At 43.8% G+C, this 18,985-nt stretch overlaps 1 protein-coding gene across 2 annotated transcripts in view; it reads left to right on the top strand.

The window, feature by feature from the left end:
- Positions 1–17,269, top strand: part of LOC146195835 (evasin P1180-like) — a 36,640-nt gene extending 19,371 nt beyond the window's left edge. The window contains exons 3-6 of one of the 2 annotated variants that reach the window (XM_084596289.1): positions 94–143; positions 3,832–3,900; positions 7,732–7,852; positions 16,940–17,269. In XM_084596289.1, the coding sequence (XP_084452415.1) occupies positions 94–143; positions 3,832–3,900; positions 7,732–7,852; positions 16,940–17,010 (311 nt within the window). In that variant the 3' untranslated portion in view covers positions 17,011–17,269. The remainder of the gene's footprint in view (positions 1–93; positions 144–3,831; positions 3,901–7,731; positions 7,853–16,939) is intronic. The other variant, XM_084596290.1, reaches the window with a different exon arrangement.
- Positions 17,270–18,985: the final 1,716 nt, after the last annotated feature.

Raw genomic sequence — 18,985 nt, 5'->3', positions numbered from 1 at the left:
CTTCCGCAAGTATATCAAACAGTTATAAATATTTTCCCATGGATGTAATAACATTCTTTTATTGTTTTTTTCATCATGTTTTTGTTTACGCAGAGCCCTGCCTGATTCCTTTCCTGGCGACACCACATCACAAGGAAAAAGCGGTATGAGTATACGACTGCTGGGATGCGAGACGCGCTGGGCTTGTATTATGCGACGTATAACCATTACTGACATAATTATATTCGGTAATGTAGCAAAACGCGTTAAGTAGCAGTAAAAAGATTGAAATCACTTAAAAGGATCTAGGCCATCATCTAAATACTTTAACCTTATAACAAATGCTTAAATCATTTTAGGTTTCAGAAGCAGCAGCTAAAAATACGCGGAATAGAAAGCAGGGCACCGAAAAATGTATGCACTGCAGTTTCATCGTGTCTCCGGACTCATCCTTTTATAAATGCTGTTACCACTGAATTGAATGCACATTATCTCAACTGGCTGTTTTGAGGGAGTACTCTCAAAACAATTAGTGAATATGTATCCACATGCACGTATCATTTAAGTAAAACATCTGAGCCAGCTCTCAACGTCTGGTATCAAACATCACTGCAGAAAACACAGGACCGAGGCAAGGAGACAACACATGCACTACTGACCGCACTGTGTTGTCTGCTTCTGTTCTGCGTTTATTTACTGCGTTGTTGTTTCTCACATTGCTCCACCAATTGGTCCACAACTAAGCTCTTTGGAGCTGCTCAAGCTACTTAACTGTCGGTGATTATTGCCGACAACTTTAAGGGGGACTACTTTGTTGTCTCGGATGCCTAAATCATTTTTATTTAATTGCCAATCAATATCTGTCTCGTCGCCAAAACACCTCCCGATGTATATCTACTTCGGAGCTAGATGTGGCAGTGAAGTAACTGCCATATGACAATCTTTTCATATCCCCAGCATGATGACGTAAAACGTCATGTCACGAATGACGGAAAGAGAATGAAGCTTCACATGCAATGTGATATATGTCGCAGCATGTTTTACCCTTTATGTGGAAACATGAGATGAAGTAATTTAGGGGATTGTTTCATTGCCAGACAATTTATGAGAGACTTATGTAAAGCAATAAGCTCCGATAAATATTGTTTGTTCAAGGAAAAAAAAATGCTGGGTTACGTACCCCTAACTATTTCGGATATAAGTATTGTGAGACACACTGTGTCCAGACATTCTCTTAAGGCGTGAATACAGCATGGATACATCAACTGCATTTCTTCTTTTCGACATATTTGCGATCCTAAAGCACTGTGATTTGCTCAAATTATCGTGAATAACTTCGACATCATCCGTTGGCCTAAAAATAGCGCCTAAGTCATCATAAAGTTTACTAACCTTTTTCCCTCCTTAGTTTCTCTTTCTGGGCGAAGATGGCGCGCAGTTATTTTTCGCTACCGAGTAGTGTAAACTGGCTGTGGCAGTGAAACTGGAAAAGGCCCTGAAGCTTTCCCAGTGCTCAAGCATTTTCCTTTACCAAAGGAAAATAAAATAACATAAAACATGGGATTCAGTATCAGCGTCATATTCGTGCACGCACTAGACCTGCAAGCCAAGCACTACGTGCTTGAAACTACGCCAATGCCACAGGGTTGGCATATGAAAAGTTATTTTGGCAGAAATTGAGTCCATTTTTCTCTCAACGTTGTTAAATGGCAAGAAGCATCTAAACGCATCTAAACGCATCTATCAGGCATCTGACAGCTGTTCGTGCGCCTTCTGAAACCGGTAGAAAACGAAAGAGTGGGACAAAAACTGAAGTAAACAGCTCGAACTTATTTGTGGCTAAATGTCTTGATACATTCAGAAAAATTTCAATGTTTATCTTTTATAAAACTTCACGCAGGCATCCATGCAACGGAATTCTATATTGAATTTTCATTTTATTTTCAGTATGGAAAGTAAGCATACAATGAGGGACTTACGTGTCCTGGCATTCATCAAAGGGTTAAATAAGTCACCTTTAAAACAGAATTGTTTATGTTTAAAGAAAATGTTACCAGATTCGAACTACCTATCCCTGGTTCGCGGCACAGTCACGTTACTGACTTCAGTGGGAAAGCCGTGCTTGTATGATTTGGAACTAATGCATTTTAGGCAAGGTGTTTCACGTAACTTTAACCAAGGATTTAAAGAAAGCGGTGCTTTTAGCTGGCTGAGCCGAAGGGTATAATGTTGGTCGTCATGTAGTGCTTGCCTTTCAGAGTATTCTTATAGTAGGCTCAGCTAATTAACTCAGCAAAATCTTTATTATTCACTTTAGCGGCAAGTGCACTTCCTTAGGTGGTAGACGGGGTTAAGATACAAGTGACTTAGTTATTTCTGTTAGGGTACCTTAAGTGATGTTTTTTCCAGTATTAAAGAAAACTCGAGAAATAAGAAAACAATATTTTGGCGCTGCTCTGCCGGGCTTCAGTATTGCAGCGCTGCCAAACGAGTTTTGAATTAACGAAGCCTGCATGCTCATGGTCTCGAAAGGAGCTGCTGACCGAAGCCACTATCAGCATATTCTGAGAGCTACACCAGCGCATTCTGCTGAAGCCAAAAAAAATGCCCGAGCCGCGATCAGCGATGGGTGGTATGTAGGCCACCAACAGCCACTTCGGACGGAGCCTTATCGTGCTGTCACGCTGACTAAAGAAAAAAGAAAATGAAAAAGCTATCAAATCACCTATTTCAAGGCAGGTTCGTTTTTTATTTATTTGTATTATTACTACCCCACAACATAAGCGGCGGTCGCTCACTAGGGCCCATTCGCCGCGTACATTTCAGTTGTGAAAACATGTTTTATACAACACGCAGTCGGTGGCGGATCGCAGAAAAACTGCATTCTAATTTTTTGTGTGCGATTGGTTTACATTACAATATGCCATGTTTTTTACGTCTTTCCTGCTTTCATGATTCTTTTGTTGTCAGTTTGCTCAGGATTGCAACGCGTTGTATTTTAATTATTTTGTCATGCGGGGGGGGGGGGGGTATTTTTTTTTGCGAGGCTTCACCTGCATGACGATGTATGCTTTGCTACTGTACCCCCCCCCCCCCTACACAAATGCCCTCAACGGGTACAAAGAAATAAATAAAATAAGTTTCAACACCAGTCCGCAACACCTATCTGGAATCGACACAATCGCGGCGAAGCTCCATTTTGTCCACATGTATGCGTCATTGTTGCTGTCCCGGTCACTGTTACTAGAAGGCATTGCATTGAAGTTTTAGTTTTCCCGAACTCCGCCACCGGCTGCGTGTTGTGTATTATTTTTGCTCACGATTGTTTCGTTTGTCCAAAGGTTTGGTGGAGAGCTGCAATAATGCAAGGCATGTGCGCGCGTCACGCGATTTTTATATTGTGCGAGTGTTATTCGAATTCTGGAAAACATAGCCACGTCATAGGTGTACTTGAGCAAAAAGCTGGATAGGTTGTTCTAAACCCCCGCCCCCCCCCCCCCCCCCCCACACACACACACACACAACTTGATGACATCCATTAGGCCCCAAAGTAGCAATGATTTAAATAAAGGCCTAGTAATTAAAACATTGAGCGGAATGTAAATACTCTGAGGGGCGCCACACGACGGAAAATGATAAGTCGTTGGTTTCACAAAGCATGACTGCACAGTTTCTTTAATCATCGGTTCAAGTCATGCAAAACTCCCTGTACGTCATTTGGTGATTGAATCTCGCAACAGAACTCGCAGTGAGACTGTCTTTCGCGTTCTACTCAGTGAGTAGTCATAATGCGTTAGTGAAATATTTTGCTCACAGAACTGTTTAATCGCATATGTTCTTTTTTCCTTTCAGCTCCCAGCAGGCTGTTTTGTTCATTGTGTTCAAAGAAATAAGACTCTCCAGGACGGAGCTGAATGCCTTGTAAGTCTCTCTCCTTGGTAGTCAGTAATCGCAGTGAAACAAAACAATATGGGTGGAGGTCTGGCCAAATATATTAACATTATAGTGCGGAATATATGTGCTTACCAACTAGTGTTTGTAATCTCAGTATATCTAAGCTCTAGAGACCCCAGCCTGTTTGACCTGTGTATGTTTCTCGTTTTATAGCACACATGTTAGTGAAAAGGCAATAGTTTCCTAAACAAAAGCAGACGCGTAATGCATATTCGTTGCAAGATTCATTGTCAATGAAGCATGGAATTGATATGGATATAACATAAACTCTTGCTATGGGCAGGTAATAATGAGGCCTCTTAGCTGGGCGCTACAGCTAGTTTCTCCGCTGAACTATAATGCTACGGTGGTACTGTTTCAAATGATTCGGCGCATCTGCCGAAGAAAGCGACGCAAATGGAAAGGCCGAGGAACCTCCAGAAGCGAGCGCTGCCGATTACGCAATTGTGGCTGAGGCACTGTGCCTCCTCAGCCCCATTGACACGGGCCAGAAGGGACAATGGCCCCCCGCATGCATCCTAGCGCCGGCAACCGGTCGTCCTCACATTGTGTCCTTGGGAAGGCCACGAGTGCACATCACAACCAAGGCCGCTCGGTAGTAGAAAGCGGACTTCAGCGCTTCAATGGCCGTGTCACAACATCCCCCTTCCTCAATCTGGAATATTCGTTCACGGTTCTTTGAGATCAGCGTCACACGTTGTGAATGATGCTTCGACATTGGTATTAGACAGGCCCCGGTTTTCCGAAGTCGTGAAGGAGAGCTATGAACTCAAGCAATTTAGCACACAAGCTCGAGTAACTGCGCATAATATTCGGTCAGCCTCCGTTGCACAAGTGCAGCTGCCTCTTTGTATTTTGCAAATATGTTTCTGTACCTACTGTTATTATTTATACTGTTAATTTGCCTGTTGCTTCAAAGCAGCAGGCTTCTCAATCAGTGATGGAGCGCTGTTTGTTTTCTCGCCCTCTCGTTTATTGTATTCCGCAAAAAGCGACAATATAGAAATGAAATCCATCGTTGTCTTTCGTTCGTCTGTGTGTTACCTACACGTCAAAAGCCATGTTGAAGAGCTCCTGGAAGACATGCAGACGATATGAAGAAAAAAGAAGAGATCAAATCGTATTTACTGGTGCAGCCGAGAGGACAATTTAGCAAGCACAGCACTCGTTAAGGCTAGCCTTATAGGCACTCACCGAGATCTACCAGTCGGGGGGGCGCATCGACGCTTGCAAGAACCTAGAAACCCCTCAAGGTCATGGCCAGAGGCAGCGGCGAGCGGACGTGCCCCAAAGATAGGAGCATTGCGGCGAGAAAAGCACAACCATTGCTGAGTTGAGCGGGAATACGTGTCTCAGGCATAAGATGCAGAAGGTGTAAGATATAGGCGTGCAGCAAGATTTCTTTCTGGACAAGTGTGTGCGAGAGAGTCCCCCCACTTGCACTGAGATCGATAGCATGGCTTTCGCAGGGAAAAAGGTAGCTATCAGAATTCGCGCTTGATTATGAGAATTGCTACTGAATAGGGCGGCGCTGGTTCGTCCGTTGCACGCCAATTGGTGAGGGCAGTCTTGCAGCCACGTATTGGTTTTCAAGCACATTTGCAATGCATTACTAGATCGAAACGGGATCACCTTGACGCAGTGAACAGAGAAGCTATGTGAACCATACACGCATTGTACGCATCACACCGGTAACGGCTTTGGAATAGAATGCGCTGCTAAACACCATCGACGAGCAGCGGAATGGTGATGCTGAATACTTAAGGCCTGTCTGTGACACTTCGCGTAAACACTGATGCCTTATGCAACTAGGCCCTCCATTCTTTAGCCGCCAGCGCCAGTTCTTGCTCCCTTGATGGTTTCGCAACTAGCGAAAACAAACCAACAGTAATCGCAGGCCAATGTCCAAAATTTCACCAATGTCGCTTGGGCAGTGATTGGATGAACAAGAGGCTCAACTGCCTCAAGGGTCCATTGGTATATACGTGGATGCCAGCATACAAGGTTGCGAAGCAATAACAGTCATATAGTGTACGTGAATACTTGGCCTTAATGAGAAAACAAAGCAAAGCGCAAAAAACGACAAAGAACGAGATGAGGACGGGACAAGCGCTCTTGTTGCCCTTTGTCGTTTTTTGCGCTTTGCTTTGTTGACGATGAACCAAACGCCCAAGCACATTCCTTTCAAAGCTTAATCAGACCTCCACGTTTCGACTAAGGAAACAACCCACATCATTTTGTACTGAGCTAGTTGCAGTTCAAAAGACACTCCACTCCGTAGCCGCCTTTCACGAAATCGTCCTATATTCTCGTTCGGCTGGCGCTACCCGAAGGAAGCGCGCGCACCACGTCGCGTAAGGGATTCCAAAACATTAGTGAAATTTCTCTTTTTCCGCTCGAGCACTGCGTGTCGCCTTGTGCGCATAGCCTTCATCCCCTTCAAATCCCTCGGCGGGTGCAATGACCCACCCAGCGGAGAGATGCTGGAGGCCCTAAGAATGTTTTGCCGAATCTGACCGATCACGACGCACGTCTTGGTTGGAGAAAGAGAGGACCCTTGTGTCACTAAAGTTTATTTATTTATTTATTTACCCTCAAGGCCCGAGGGCATTACAGAGGGGAGTGGGATACATAAAAGTATATGAAAGTACAGCAAAGTTACAGAAAAAATACAGTACAAGTACACAAAAAACAACAATACAAGTGCACAAAAACATGCGCAAAAAGAAAAAGGAAAACAAAACTTCAGAATGCAGTGGGGATAAGTAAAAACTATATTCATGAAGTAAAGGGCAAATAACAACATAGTATCAAGCATAGATATATTCAAAGAAAAACAATGGCTTTGCGAAATGCGTCGTTATCTGGTATACGTGCGATAGCATGGGGAAGGTGATTCCAACTGGCACAAGTTCTAGGTATGAATGAGTCATGGAAACATTTTGTGTGACTAGATGGAGCCCCGACTTTATGGCGGTGATCAATGCGCACTGATATGTAAGATGGTCCTGTTAGTAATCTTTCTTTCTGGTAGCTGTTGTAGTGAATTTTATGAAAAAGGGATAATGATGTTACGGGTGTGTGCGCGTGTGCTTTGGGTCTTTGTAACAGATGGACGCGGCACATCCTGTATATTGAAGTCACGTCGCTTCAACACGTATGCGAGTGATATTCTCCGCGAGATCGACCTAGAGGTGGCGCCACCGCCACTCCGAGCATGATAGCAACTGCTACCACCCCGTTTCAAAGGAAACGCTAGTATATTCCATCCATTTATTCATAATGGGGATCGGAAGCCGGCGGAGCTCGCAGAAACGCCCGCGGCGTATGTCTGCTTCCGAGTTTACGGCGAGTTTGTTGGTGAATAAAACGTGCCTTATGCATTGTATAACAGATTTACTGTTTAGAGTGTTTCAATATTGTGGTATACTTAGTGTATATCGCCAATGCAGAAAAAAAAAGATGCGCGGAGTTTAGGAAAACAAGGCACGCAACAACCCGTATTTTAGATTTACTGACATCGTTTGCACCACTTTTTTGCATTGTACGGCGGTCACAGTCCTGATACTTAGGCCTGAACATGACGTATCGTATTGCTTTTTCAACAGCATGCGCGTGTCTTATACGAGTGAGACAGACAAATTTAGTGTCAATCCCACGGAGAGACAAGGTTCGGGCCCTGACCTGCAGTACTTTAGAATGAATCGAGGCAGTCTGTTTTATTATATCATACTTGACTCAAGGATTAGGCATGTTAAATGTAGCACTGAGAGAGTACTGTTTGGCGCGCTGCCGTAGACTGAGTGGACATCAACTGTGGCTAAGCAACCAGCACAAGTATTCCCCAAAAATGAGATAACGCCGACACTGTACAGGAAACCCCGCAGTACAGAAAAGCTGACTGCTCAAGTGCACAGCGGTGAGTACATTGAGTTTGCTGAGCTCACAACAAGGCGGATGCTTCTTGCGGCGATAGTCTGGTGTTGCACTGAGAAATGACAAAATGATTTCCCGAAACCGAGGGAAGTATAAGGAATTTCTGATGAGTGTGATGTTTAAAAATGGTAAATTAATAGTGTAATTATTTTGTAAAATAATGAATTGGTCCATGTGAAAGAACTTTTACACACTTGAAAAATTGTAGGGCTATCAGTGATTAATATTCAGTAAGGTTAAAGTGCAAGCGACAAATCAGTAGCAGCGAGGACATCGTAAAAACTGCGTTTGGTCATTGTCATGTTGTGGCAAGGAATTTTGAAGGCTGAAGATTTCTTTGTCGTTGAAATTATTGTTGAGCAGTGAGTTGGGGTGGTTCTGCTGTTTAATTCCAAAACAGGTGCCGGATATAAAACTATCCTGATAGAAATGGTGTTATTTTTATCATGTGACTATAAATATGTATTCGTTCCCGAACTAAACACCGATGGCTAAGCCCGTATGAAGCTACTTTACTCCCCTTGTCTGAAACAACCAGAAACAAAGACAGCCTATAGGAAAAGGGTTATAATGATTTCAATGGGCGACCAGTGTTCATTGATCTGTGTGTAATATGTAATATGTAGTGAAACTGGTGCTGCGAAGATTTGTTTCTCAAACAATTGTGAATTTCTCTAAAGCGAAATGTGCGCATTACCACTGTTACGGATGCGCACAATCCTTCAACAGAAAATAAAAGAAATGAAATGCATATATGGGTTTAACGCGCCTTGCGACATGCAGTCCAATCCAAAAGCCGATGAGCGCCTTTCGAAATGGCCGGGATCGAACCTGCGTTCTCGAAATTATCAGTCGAGCGTCCTACCACTGAGACACCGCGACAGTGGTTTAACAGCAGACAAAATTACTCAGAGATCTCTATGTGGATACAAATGCAAATAGTGGCTTGTTCAAACTGGATTTTGCTATGCAGCAGTCGGCGGTCGGAAGTTTCAGTAGTTCTGGTATCCCAAACAGAACAGGAATATGCAATTTTTGAGCGTTTTAATTAAGTTGCATTGACTGCAGCAATCTGGATGGCTTTGACTCGGCGCCTAACAACAAGAGCGCTTCGTTTGAGACACCGCTTGACAAAGAATCGCAAGCACCGATGACTGCGAGTGATGATGCCCTTATCTAGCGTGACATACTGGACATAGACAAGTATTTTTTTTAATGAAGCGTGGGGTAATAGCCTGTTCATGCTTATTTTGGAAGAGGCTAATTGGTGAGCAAAAGCACACAGGAACCGCGAAACAAACAAAAAGCAGTCTTGTACACGCCGCACGTACGCACGCAAATCACTGTGGGCTGTCACGCAACGCGAACACGCATACACACTGGCTAGGGTGCGCCGCTATGCCGCTAGGGGGCGACTCTACTTAATATCGAGGCCAATAGTCAGTGTCGTAATGAGTGTTTCAGCGAGTCATCAAGTGCTAATGCTCGACTCCTGGGGTTAAGTCGCTGTTCGGCAAGCCCACTAATCTGCGAGGAAGCGACGATCGTCTGCGGGACAGCCACATCACGGCTCTCCACATGTGACATGTGGCATAAAATGAAGCAGTCTTTTAACTTAAAAGAAGTCATGCAGTCTATTTCCTTCAAGTAACCTGAGCAATCTCCTGTTCTTATTATTTTACAATAGCCACAAGTGTAAATGTTCCTCATTTGTTGCCGAAAGTCCGTCTGTCTGTAGTAGTATCATTCTTGAAGGCTTAATTCTGGTCTGCGAGAATGCCTGGTGAATAATAAGGTTTCTTTCTCTCTTGGTCGTGCCTTTTGTATTGCTTTGGAGCCTCTGTTTTTATTAGAGCCTCTGTCGTTGGATGCTGTACACGGAGATAATAAGTTTGTATGGTTTAAGTGTTGTTAGTGCTATATATCGTCTCTTGCTGCATAAAGTGGGTTTTCTGACACATCTGACACATAGTCTTACTTTGGCTCAAACCAAAAAAAGCTGGGCACCAAACGGCCACCTTTTTCTGTCACTACAGGTAGCTGACTTTCGGCTCAGCTTCCCACCCAAGTCGAGGGCATCTTCTTTAGGACCGAAGCAGCTACCTTTACACACTCTAAGGGTGTCTGGGAGTGTGCGCAATACTAGTCGCGCATCGTTAATAAAATATAATTATTAATGGGTGACAATGCAACACTATGTCGTCTGCGGCCCACGTTCTCATCCTTACTGGCACCCTATAAGCATTTTCGTTGCTCCGCTGTGTCTGCCGCTGGCCAGCAAATTATCAGGACATTTAAATGTCAGGACGAACACATGCTGTTATCTCACCCTGAGTGCTCAATTTTCCCAGCAGTACCATACGTGTAGAGGAGGTTGCACTTCGAAGCATCCGGGTTCTCGTTGCCCTCCCTCTTGCCATTACTCGGATGTGGCTTCATTTGCGGCATTTATACCACCGCTCAGGGCGTCCAATATGCAAGTGTGAGCTCACTTAAGCTGACATGCACCACTTTCTGTGTGACTGCCTTGTACTGATATAGAAAAGAATTAGACAGGGCATGACTGTGTATGGTTTATATCTGCATTCTGCTGAATATATTGCCTGTGCCCACATCATCGCTCACTTTGGACTTCATAAAATTGGCATACCTTTTAAATTAATTTAATCAATTCATCATCCTTCATAACAGAACAGTCTGGCGTCCTGAGACAAAATATAGATAGATAGATAGATAGATAGATAGATAGATAGATAGATAGATAGATAGATAGATAGATAGATAGATAGATAGATAGATAGATAGATAGATAGATAGATAGATAGATAGATAGATAGATAGATAGATAGATAGATAGATAGATAGATAGATAGATAGACAGACAGACAGACAGACAGACAGACAGACAGACAGACAGACAGACAGACAGACAGACAGACAGACAGACAGACAGACAGACAGACAGACAGACAGACAGACAGACAGACAGACAGACAGGCAGGCAGGCAGGCAGGCAGACAGACAGACAGACAGACAGACGGACGGACGGACGGACGGACGGACGGATGGACGGACGGACGGACGGACGGACGGACAGACAGACAGACAGACAGACAGACAGGTATAGATAGATAATAGATAGACATATAGACAGATAGACGGATAGACAGATAGATAGATAGACAGATAGATAGATAGATAGATAGATAGATAGATAGATAGATAGATAGATAGATAGATAGATAGATTGATAGATAGATAGATAGATAGATAGATAGATAGATAGATAGATAGATAGATAGATAGATAGATAGATAGATAGATAGATAGATAGATAGATAGATAGATAGATAGATAGATAGATAGATAGATAGATAGATAGATAGATAGATAGATAGATAGATAGATAGATAGATAGATAGATAGATAGATAGATAGATAGATAGATAGATAGATAGATAGATAGATAGATAGATAGATAGATAGATAGATAGATAGATAGATAGATAGATAGATAGATAGATAGATAGATAGATAGATAGATAGATAGATAGATAGATAGATGCTCCCCAGAAAGGCCTCCGGTTGGCTACCCTTCACTGGGGAAAAAGATAAGGGGATTAAAGAGGGGAATAAAAAACGAACTCGGAGCACAGTGAGAGTTTGTCACACAAGCCGGTGGTTGTTAGAAAACTAAACGTGCTTGTGTGCCTTAAAAGCTGTCGACTGCCGTGGCCATGGACCAAGGATCTTAACTGCCGTTAAAGAGCGACGATCGAGGCGGTCCTACACACAACGCAGCTTATGTCTTTCACTCACAAATGCAGGGCATTCACATAAGAGATGTTCGATGGTCTCTTCACAGTCACAATCTTCTCAGGCAGGACTATCGGCCGTTCCAGTCCTGAACGTATACTTGTTTGTGAACGCAACATCGAGACATAAATGGCACAGCAACGTTGCTTCTCTACGAGCAATCTGATGGGGTAGGCGGAGGCGCAGGTCGGGATCCAGTGCCCTGAGGCAGTGGGTCCTTAACTCCCCTGTGTTCTATGTTAAAATTGTGACCTCCAGGGCCAAACGGCGTAGGGCACATGCGACATTAACCCTCGTTACTGGGATTTTAACTAGAACGCTATAACTTTGGGCAGAATGGGCAGCCTTGTCCGCCTAGTGGTTTCCCTTGATGGCGCAGTGTCCTGGCAGCCACTGAAAAATAATATTGTGACCTTTCAATACTGCGTCGTGGTACAGCTGGCGGATCCCTCCAACGAGTTGTTCACGTGACCCGTGCGTAGTGCTGCTTGCAGGCCTTGAAGGGCTGCTTTAGAATCTGTAAACACATCCCCGCGATACATTAGTGGTGCGGGCGGAGTCTGACTTTAGACTCCATCTTACCTTATATCCAGTAATGCGGATGTTCTTTGTATATGAATTCAACTGCCGCGCATAGGGCAACAAGTTCAGCACCAGTTGAAGAAGTCATGTATGATATTTTAACTTTTATCTGGATTGAAATGGCCAGTATTACCACAGATCCCGCGGAACTGGTTAGAATAACTGAGACATGTGTGCAGACATGTATGAGATTTTGATTTTCGAAGTGCAGATAACCCAATGTCAATTGTTTAGGAGCAGGTGATGACATTCCGGCTTTCTTTGTTATTCCTGAAATATTAATTTGCATCCTTGATTCATGCAGACTCCATATGGGGATGCATGGTCTTATAGCGGGGCTGAACTGCGAAGGAATATAGGTGCGATGGGTTTCTATATCTTTGGCGAATGCAGTGCTTGGTCTAATTATTGGAAGGGTCGCTAGATGATGACTACGGACCCTGGTTAGAGACCGAATATGCGTTCCCATTGTGTCAGCAGCAATAGGTGGGGTAACAGGATGATCCCGGATGATAAGAACAGTCGCTGTTGTTGAGGCACATTTGGGAACTCCAAGGCATATACGAAGAGCTTGAGCTCGCAGACTGAAGGATCCTGAGGTTCGTTTTTCTAATGTTAATAAATATGGGGAAGCTGCATCGCATGCATCCCAGAAATAATGACCGGTACAGTTGGAGCATCGAGTGCACTGGTGTGCCCCAGAACTTTCCCCCAAGGAAGGAGAGAACTTGGACAATCGTTGCACGCTTGCTTCTAATTCCCCTGGTATGAGAACTTTACGAAAGATTTCTGTCAATGACAACTATGAGGAATCGGTGGCTTCATTCGTAGGGAATGGATTTGGCATTGCTGGATATGAGGTAACGTGACATTGTTTTGAGAGTGAATGCCACAAGGGAACATTTCTCGGTTCAAAATCTAGGTCTTACATACGAAGGTACGACGTCAATATTGTTGAAGCCTTTTCTAGCCTAGCACGTACTTGGGGCCCAGTCACACTGGATAGCCAATACATATATCATTTGCATAGATGAAGATTTGAGCAGAATGTGGTAATAATCAAGTCTGCGAAGCCTACGACAGTACGGTTGTATAGACTTGGGCTGAGCACTCCACCTGTTGAATTCCACGAGAAATGCAATGTAGAGACTTTGGTCCACCTTCAGTCTGGACGTAAAGGAAGCTCTCTGACAGGAAGCTGCGTATCTAGCTAAACATGCGGCACCCGATCTCAGCAGCCACCAGGGCGTCCAAAATGGCCTGATGTGTTACGTTGTCGTAGGTGCCCTTGATGTCCAAAACATTGTTACTGTCAGTCTTTTCAAAGCCTTTTGGTGCTGCGCAGACGTTATGAGGTTAACCACATTGTCGATAGAGGAGTGGCCACGGCAAAACCTGGCCATAAAATCAGGATAAATTTGGTATCGCTCCAGGTCCATTCCACGCGTGTTAGTAACATTCTCTCCATGACTTTGCCGACGCAGCTGGCAAAGTCATGGCAAAGTAATTTCTCTTAATGTTGCCCCAACCATTTTTATTTCCATAGCTATTTCGGTATTCCTTAGAGAGCTAGGAAATACAGTGCTGGATCGTAAAAGCATCAAGTTACACCTACCTAAGGTGTTCAAGCGGGCCATACATTTCGTTAAACTTGAGAGAAGATGCACATTTCACGTGATCAAGCCAGACTGGATTAATATACTCCAAGTCCCAGCAACCCGAGTTGATAAAAGCGCAGAGTAGCACATATCTCAACAGAGCTCGTACAGCTAATATCAGATGACCAACGCGAAAGCAATAAAGCGGCCTTGGGCAGTGCTTGCAAGCTGTGTATGGTGACGAAGCAGCCGTGGTGTTTGTCGCTACCGCGAGCACGAAGCTGACTTCGACGACCTTCACCATATCGAGTGACACATTCGGTGCATGTGAAGCGATGCCAGCCGGAGAAGGTAGCGATGTGAAATACGCCGCGAAAGACGTAGCAGTAGAAACTCCCGAATGTGCTTAAATTGCCGAGGGTGCCAACGCTCCGTCAGGTGGACAGTAAAGCGCGCAGCAGCAAGCGACTGAAACGCAATTCTTCGCAGAGGAGGCGGTAGTACTAACACACTGACGGTAGCGAGCGTTGCTAACACTAGGAACATGGTGAGAAAATCGCCATCGTGAAGACTTCGTTCCGACAAACCATGACGCATCCACTGTAGCAAATGCGATCAATTGATCGACGGCCTCTGTCCCGATCGGAAGTGCCGAGCAGAGCCGCGAGAGGCGCGTAATTAGCCACCGCTTTCAATGGAGTGCCCGAGAGGCTACGCGACGCAGCGAGCACCGTGTGTGAAAATGAGCATGCAGTTTAAACATAGGCCAGCAAAAAATGCGTTCCGCCTCCCTGGTTAGACACAAGAATAAAACGACTTCGCCAGACAAGCGTGAACCATGTTGCGCCGAAGAACGTTGGTGGTCCCTTTCTCCTGTGCATGGTCATGTGTAGGGTCGTTTACGGCGAGTGATCAGCAAACAACGGTGCTGCACGGAAGTACCTTCGTAAAGCGTCGTGGGTGTACAACTCTACAACTCCAACATCTGGGACCTGTGGTGTAGAGTCCGAGAACGCGAAATGTGCATGCGTACGTTTTTTTAGGGGGGTGGAGGCAAGGTCAGTGACTTATTTTGACTGTCATGCGTGGTGCCACGAAGGGACTGTGGAGAGAGGCTCTACATCCGGACTCGGTGTTAACGAACGAAAAACAGCGGCATGTTTTACCTTCTCGGCTTGGCTGAGCGAGAAAGGCCAGCTATCCGCTTATGGCGGGGGGTTTAAGCCAAGCCGCGGTGATCCATCTTTAAGTTTTAGTGCACACTTGCCGAAGACGTTGGCGGGAACGGAAAACCGAGTAACCTCCAGAAGCAAGCGCAGTCGATCGCGCAATCGTAGCCACCGCGCTATACCTCTTCAGTCCGAACGACATGGAGGATAAGTACCGTGTTTCCCCACCTCCCGCATGCATCCCACCGCAGGCAACCGGTCTTCCTGATGCTGTGTCCTTGAAAAGCAGTGAATGCTGATCACGGCTTCTGGAGAATTGCAGGTCTCTCTATAAGGTCGGAGGAGAGAGGCATAGCTCGCCAGAGCTCCGGTGTTCGTGCTCTCTCACAGCGCCCTTTCATCATTCGGAAAGTTCGGTCGCGGCTATTTGAGACCGCGCCGTGTGTTGATCACCGGTTCTGGATGATGGTACCACAACGGTAGCAGGCAGGCCTTGGCTTAGCGATATTGTAAAGGAGAGCTGTGACCTCAAGTATCGTTTAGCGGCCAGCTTGAGGAGTTGTGCTTAGATTTCAGATTATTGTGCAAGTGTAGTTGCCTATATTTTGTAAATACTTTTTGTTATTTTGTCTGTCGTCGTTCTTCGTTTGCCTGCGTGTCAACTACACGTTGCCGCCAAATCGACGATCACCTCGAATAGGTGCAGATGAAGTAAAAATATGAACAGTTAGAACCTTTTTTCTAGGATTATATGCTTTTTAGATGCTTCTCGAAGTCGTTTGTTGGTTATTGCACTGCCCATGTTTACCTACTTGTTGCTGACCTTGTGGAAAGTGGCATACGCTGGGTGTTGTATGATTAAAAATTGTTCAAGAAAAGCTTTTATAAAAACCTTGGCAACTTCGATTCAGAAATCTGAAGAATGTGAAGCTGAAACTTGTCCGGTGCCGAGTCCATGCTGTGAAGTACTATGACATGGAACAAATCCTGGCACATTGTGCAATTCAGCTTATTCCTAATTGTTTCGAATAATTTATGCAGTTTTAAATTTAAAGAAATGGCAGGTTTCTATTGTTTGGTAACTGGAGCTATCCTTTTGTTTGAATGAAAATGCCAGACCCCGCCGAATGAAGTAACGAGATAAGTCGTTCAAAGAATGAGACCGATTCAATATGATTGGTGTGCGAACATGCATCGACATTTTTCAATGCAGGGAAAAAGTGCCTCTATTCTTTATTTCTTTTTCAAACTGGAGCGCTTTAGTAAGGCCTAAATATTTACGAAATGGCTAAGCCCACAAGTTTGATCATAGATCTTTAGACGTAATGCTAGCTTCCTTCCCAAAAATATAAATAGTTCTGCGGTCACTGCACTTGTGAAACAAGACAGTCTGAACACGACTGAAAACTTCTGGGCCATTTGACGCAAAAGTGTAATGTTTTGAAGTAGGCGGTTGATTGACCGTTTCCGAGAAAGTACCCTCAGTGAATACTGCTCTTGTCCCTGATGTAAACTCAGCACTATGTACTTACTTGAATTGAAGTCGGTTTCGGTGTCATCTGACGAACAACAGCGGCAAGAAATTGTTTCCTGTCAGCTAACATTTGGGAGGGTAAGGACGTCTTTCATGTTTTAACCAATCAGTGAAGCCCATTTAGGCTAGGTAAATTTATTTCGCGCACTGTAGCAGTTACTATAATTCCTAGTTTCTCATTTTATCGATTGATATGTAAACACTCTCATTTTGTCCCATTTTGGTTTAAGTTTCGTTACTCTTTCTTTGCAATGTAGCAAATCACATAAAGTGTAAACAGCAAGTAAAAAGTGAACACAAAACAAAAAGACACATTTTGTAGGCAGTTCGTTAACTGAATATTTTATAACGGTTTCTTTGCTTTGTTGCAGGATGTTTCGCTTCAGGTGGTTCAAAGGATGACCGACTATCTAACGTACAGCTGTTTCCACGGCACGTGTGATCGAGGATTTTGCAAGCGTGATGGCAAATACACATTTTGCCAGAAGTATCCAGTATATTGGGCAGGTCCCTCCAGATAGATTTGTAGCAGCATGGGAAGGCAAGAAAGATAATTAGGAACTTTGTCTATTTTCGCTCTTGGACGTGCGATTACAGTTTTATAATTTCCCTCCACCATTTGTATGTAAACATTCATGTGAATTCTAATAAATACACTGCAAGTTAAACAATAGAGAACTGAATTTTTGTGTGACTTCTTTTAATGCATAATTTTAAAAAACAACAAATCCGCATACTTCCCATCGTATGAAACCAAATTTATAAAAATCGAAAATACTTGAATGATTTTGTCCGCTAAAGTAGCAGATTAATATTGTGAATAGCACGTGTTCTTTTATTATTGTGATAAGAGTATCGTCACATTAAAGTAGCTCATCACGCAGAAATATCTTGGTTATGTTAATTGTAATTTTGAGTAATGCTGCTATCGGATGGAGCACTCTTCCCCGAACCGTTATGTTCCAGTTATTGCTCGAATGTAACTGCTAAAATTTCCCATCCGTAACAAGGTTCTATAGAAGAAAGCAGCTTTTGGGCAAGTTGGTGTTTTCGATGATGCATAACTACAGAGCAAAAGACAGCACAGAGATGAAGGCGGGACGCCACAAAGCGCTGACTGACAACTGAAAGCCTTATTGCATGCCAACAGGTATAAATACTACTCTCACGGCCAGAAAAAGTACAGTGCACACATGCTTGAATGAAATACCACCGGTGTACCTGGCACGTGTCAACGCTACATCAGTGCTTTTTTATCTCTCGAGTTGTCAGAAAAGGAAGAATGGTGCCTTGATTGTGAATATTGACAAGTGCCTGCTCACTAATTACATTTTATTCATACGCAAGTCAGTTGCGTGTTGACACGTGCCTGGTATACTTGTGGTATACCATTCAGGCATGTCAAGTGCGTACTGTATTCTTTCTGGCTGCCAGGCTGCCAGGGAGGTATTTATACCTGCATGTATGCAATAAAGCTTCCAGTTGCGAGTCAGTGCAGTGTGGTTTCCCTCCTTCATCTCTGTCCTGACTTTTGGGCTATAGTTATGGATCAAGGTTTTATAAATTCTCTGGACGCAGTACCGACGGCTGTCCTAGGGCGCTATACAAGGGTCGTCGGTACACGAACGAAATTAGTATATATCAAGAAAGAAAGAGGTCTGCAAAACGTCATAAGCAGTGCTGCACAGTAGCTATATTCCGTATACTTTAGGAGCGAACTAACTCCCACTACCTGCACACTTATGATATCCTGTGTAACTTTGAAATGCCCATCAATACTGTTGCACGTCAATAGGGCTCATTACAGTGAACATGGAAGCGTTATTGCTGTCCAGGTAGGCGTGTAACTATTGGGATGCAAAACATTGTTTTAACAACCCGATTCACGGAAACTAATGAGCTGAAACGATTGCTGAAATTGTGCTTCTCTTGTATTCCATAAATTTAAGGTGGGGGTTTTTTATTTGGATTGGGAAGCGTAAATAATAAAACAAATCAATTTTATGCTATTCTCAAAACATAATATATGGCCTGAGTGGCAAACGTAAGCAGCGAAACGCTATAGAATCTTTATAAGCCATTTTAACGCGGTGTCGAAAACCGCGTGTCTTGAATTCATAAATAGGCAGACGTGAGCGTTTGCTTATACCTTGTCATTCTCTTCTTTGTGTAAATTTCTGTGTTATAGAAAAAGTGGTATTCAAGATGCATGCTCTTATTTTCACTCGCAAAGAGTAGCCAGTAGGGCGGGGTTTTGGCAGAGTGCAGGCCTTGGTTGTCAAACTATTATTTAACTTATGTGCTGTCGCCTTCTATAGTAATTCTTAAGCATTATTTTTTTTATTTGGATAACAACGTTTACGAGTGAATGAGGAAGAAAAAATGCTTCGTAAACCAGTTTGTTATAAACACAATTT

This window comes from Amblyomma maculatum, chromosome 3 (genome assembly GCF_055883805.1).
Source record: "Amblyomma maculatum isolate TAMU_Amacu chromosome 3, ASM5588380v1, whole genome shotgun sequence".
Taxonomy (NCBI): domain Eukaryota; kingdom Metazoa; phylum Arthropoda; class Arachnida; order Ixodida; family Ixodidae; genus Amblyomma; species Amblyomma maculatum.
The sequence above is the reverse complement of the archived record's forward strand: the minus strand, read 5'-3'. Positions and strand labels throughout refer to the sequence as shown.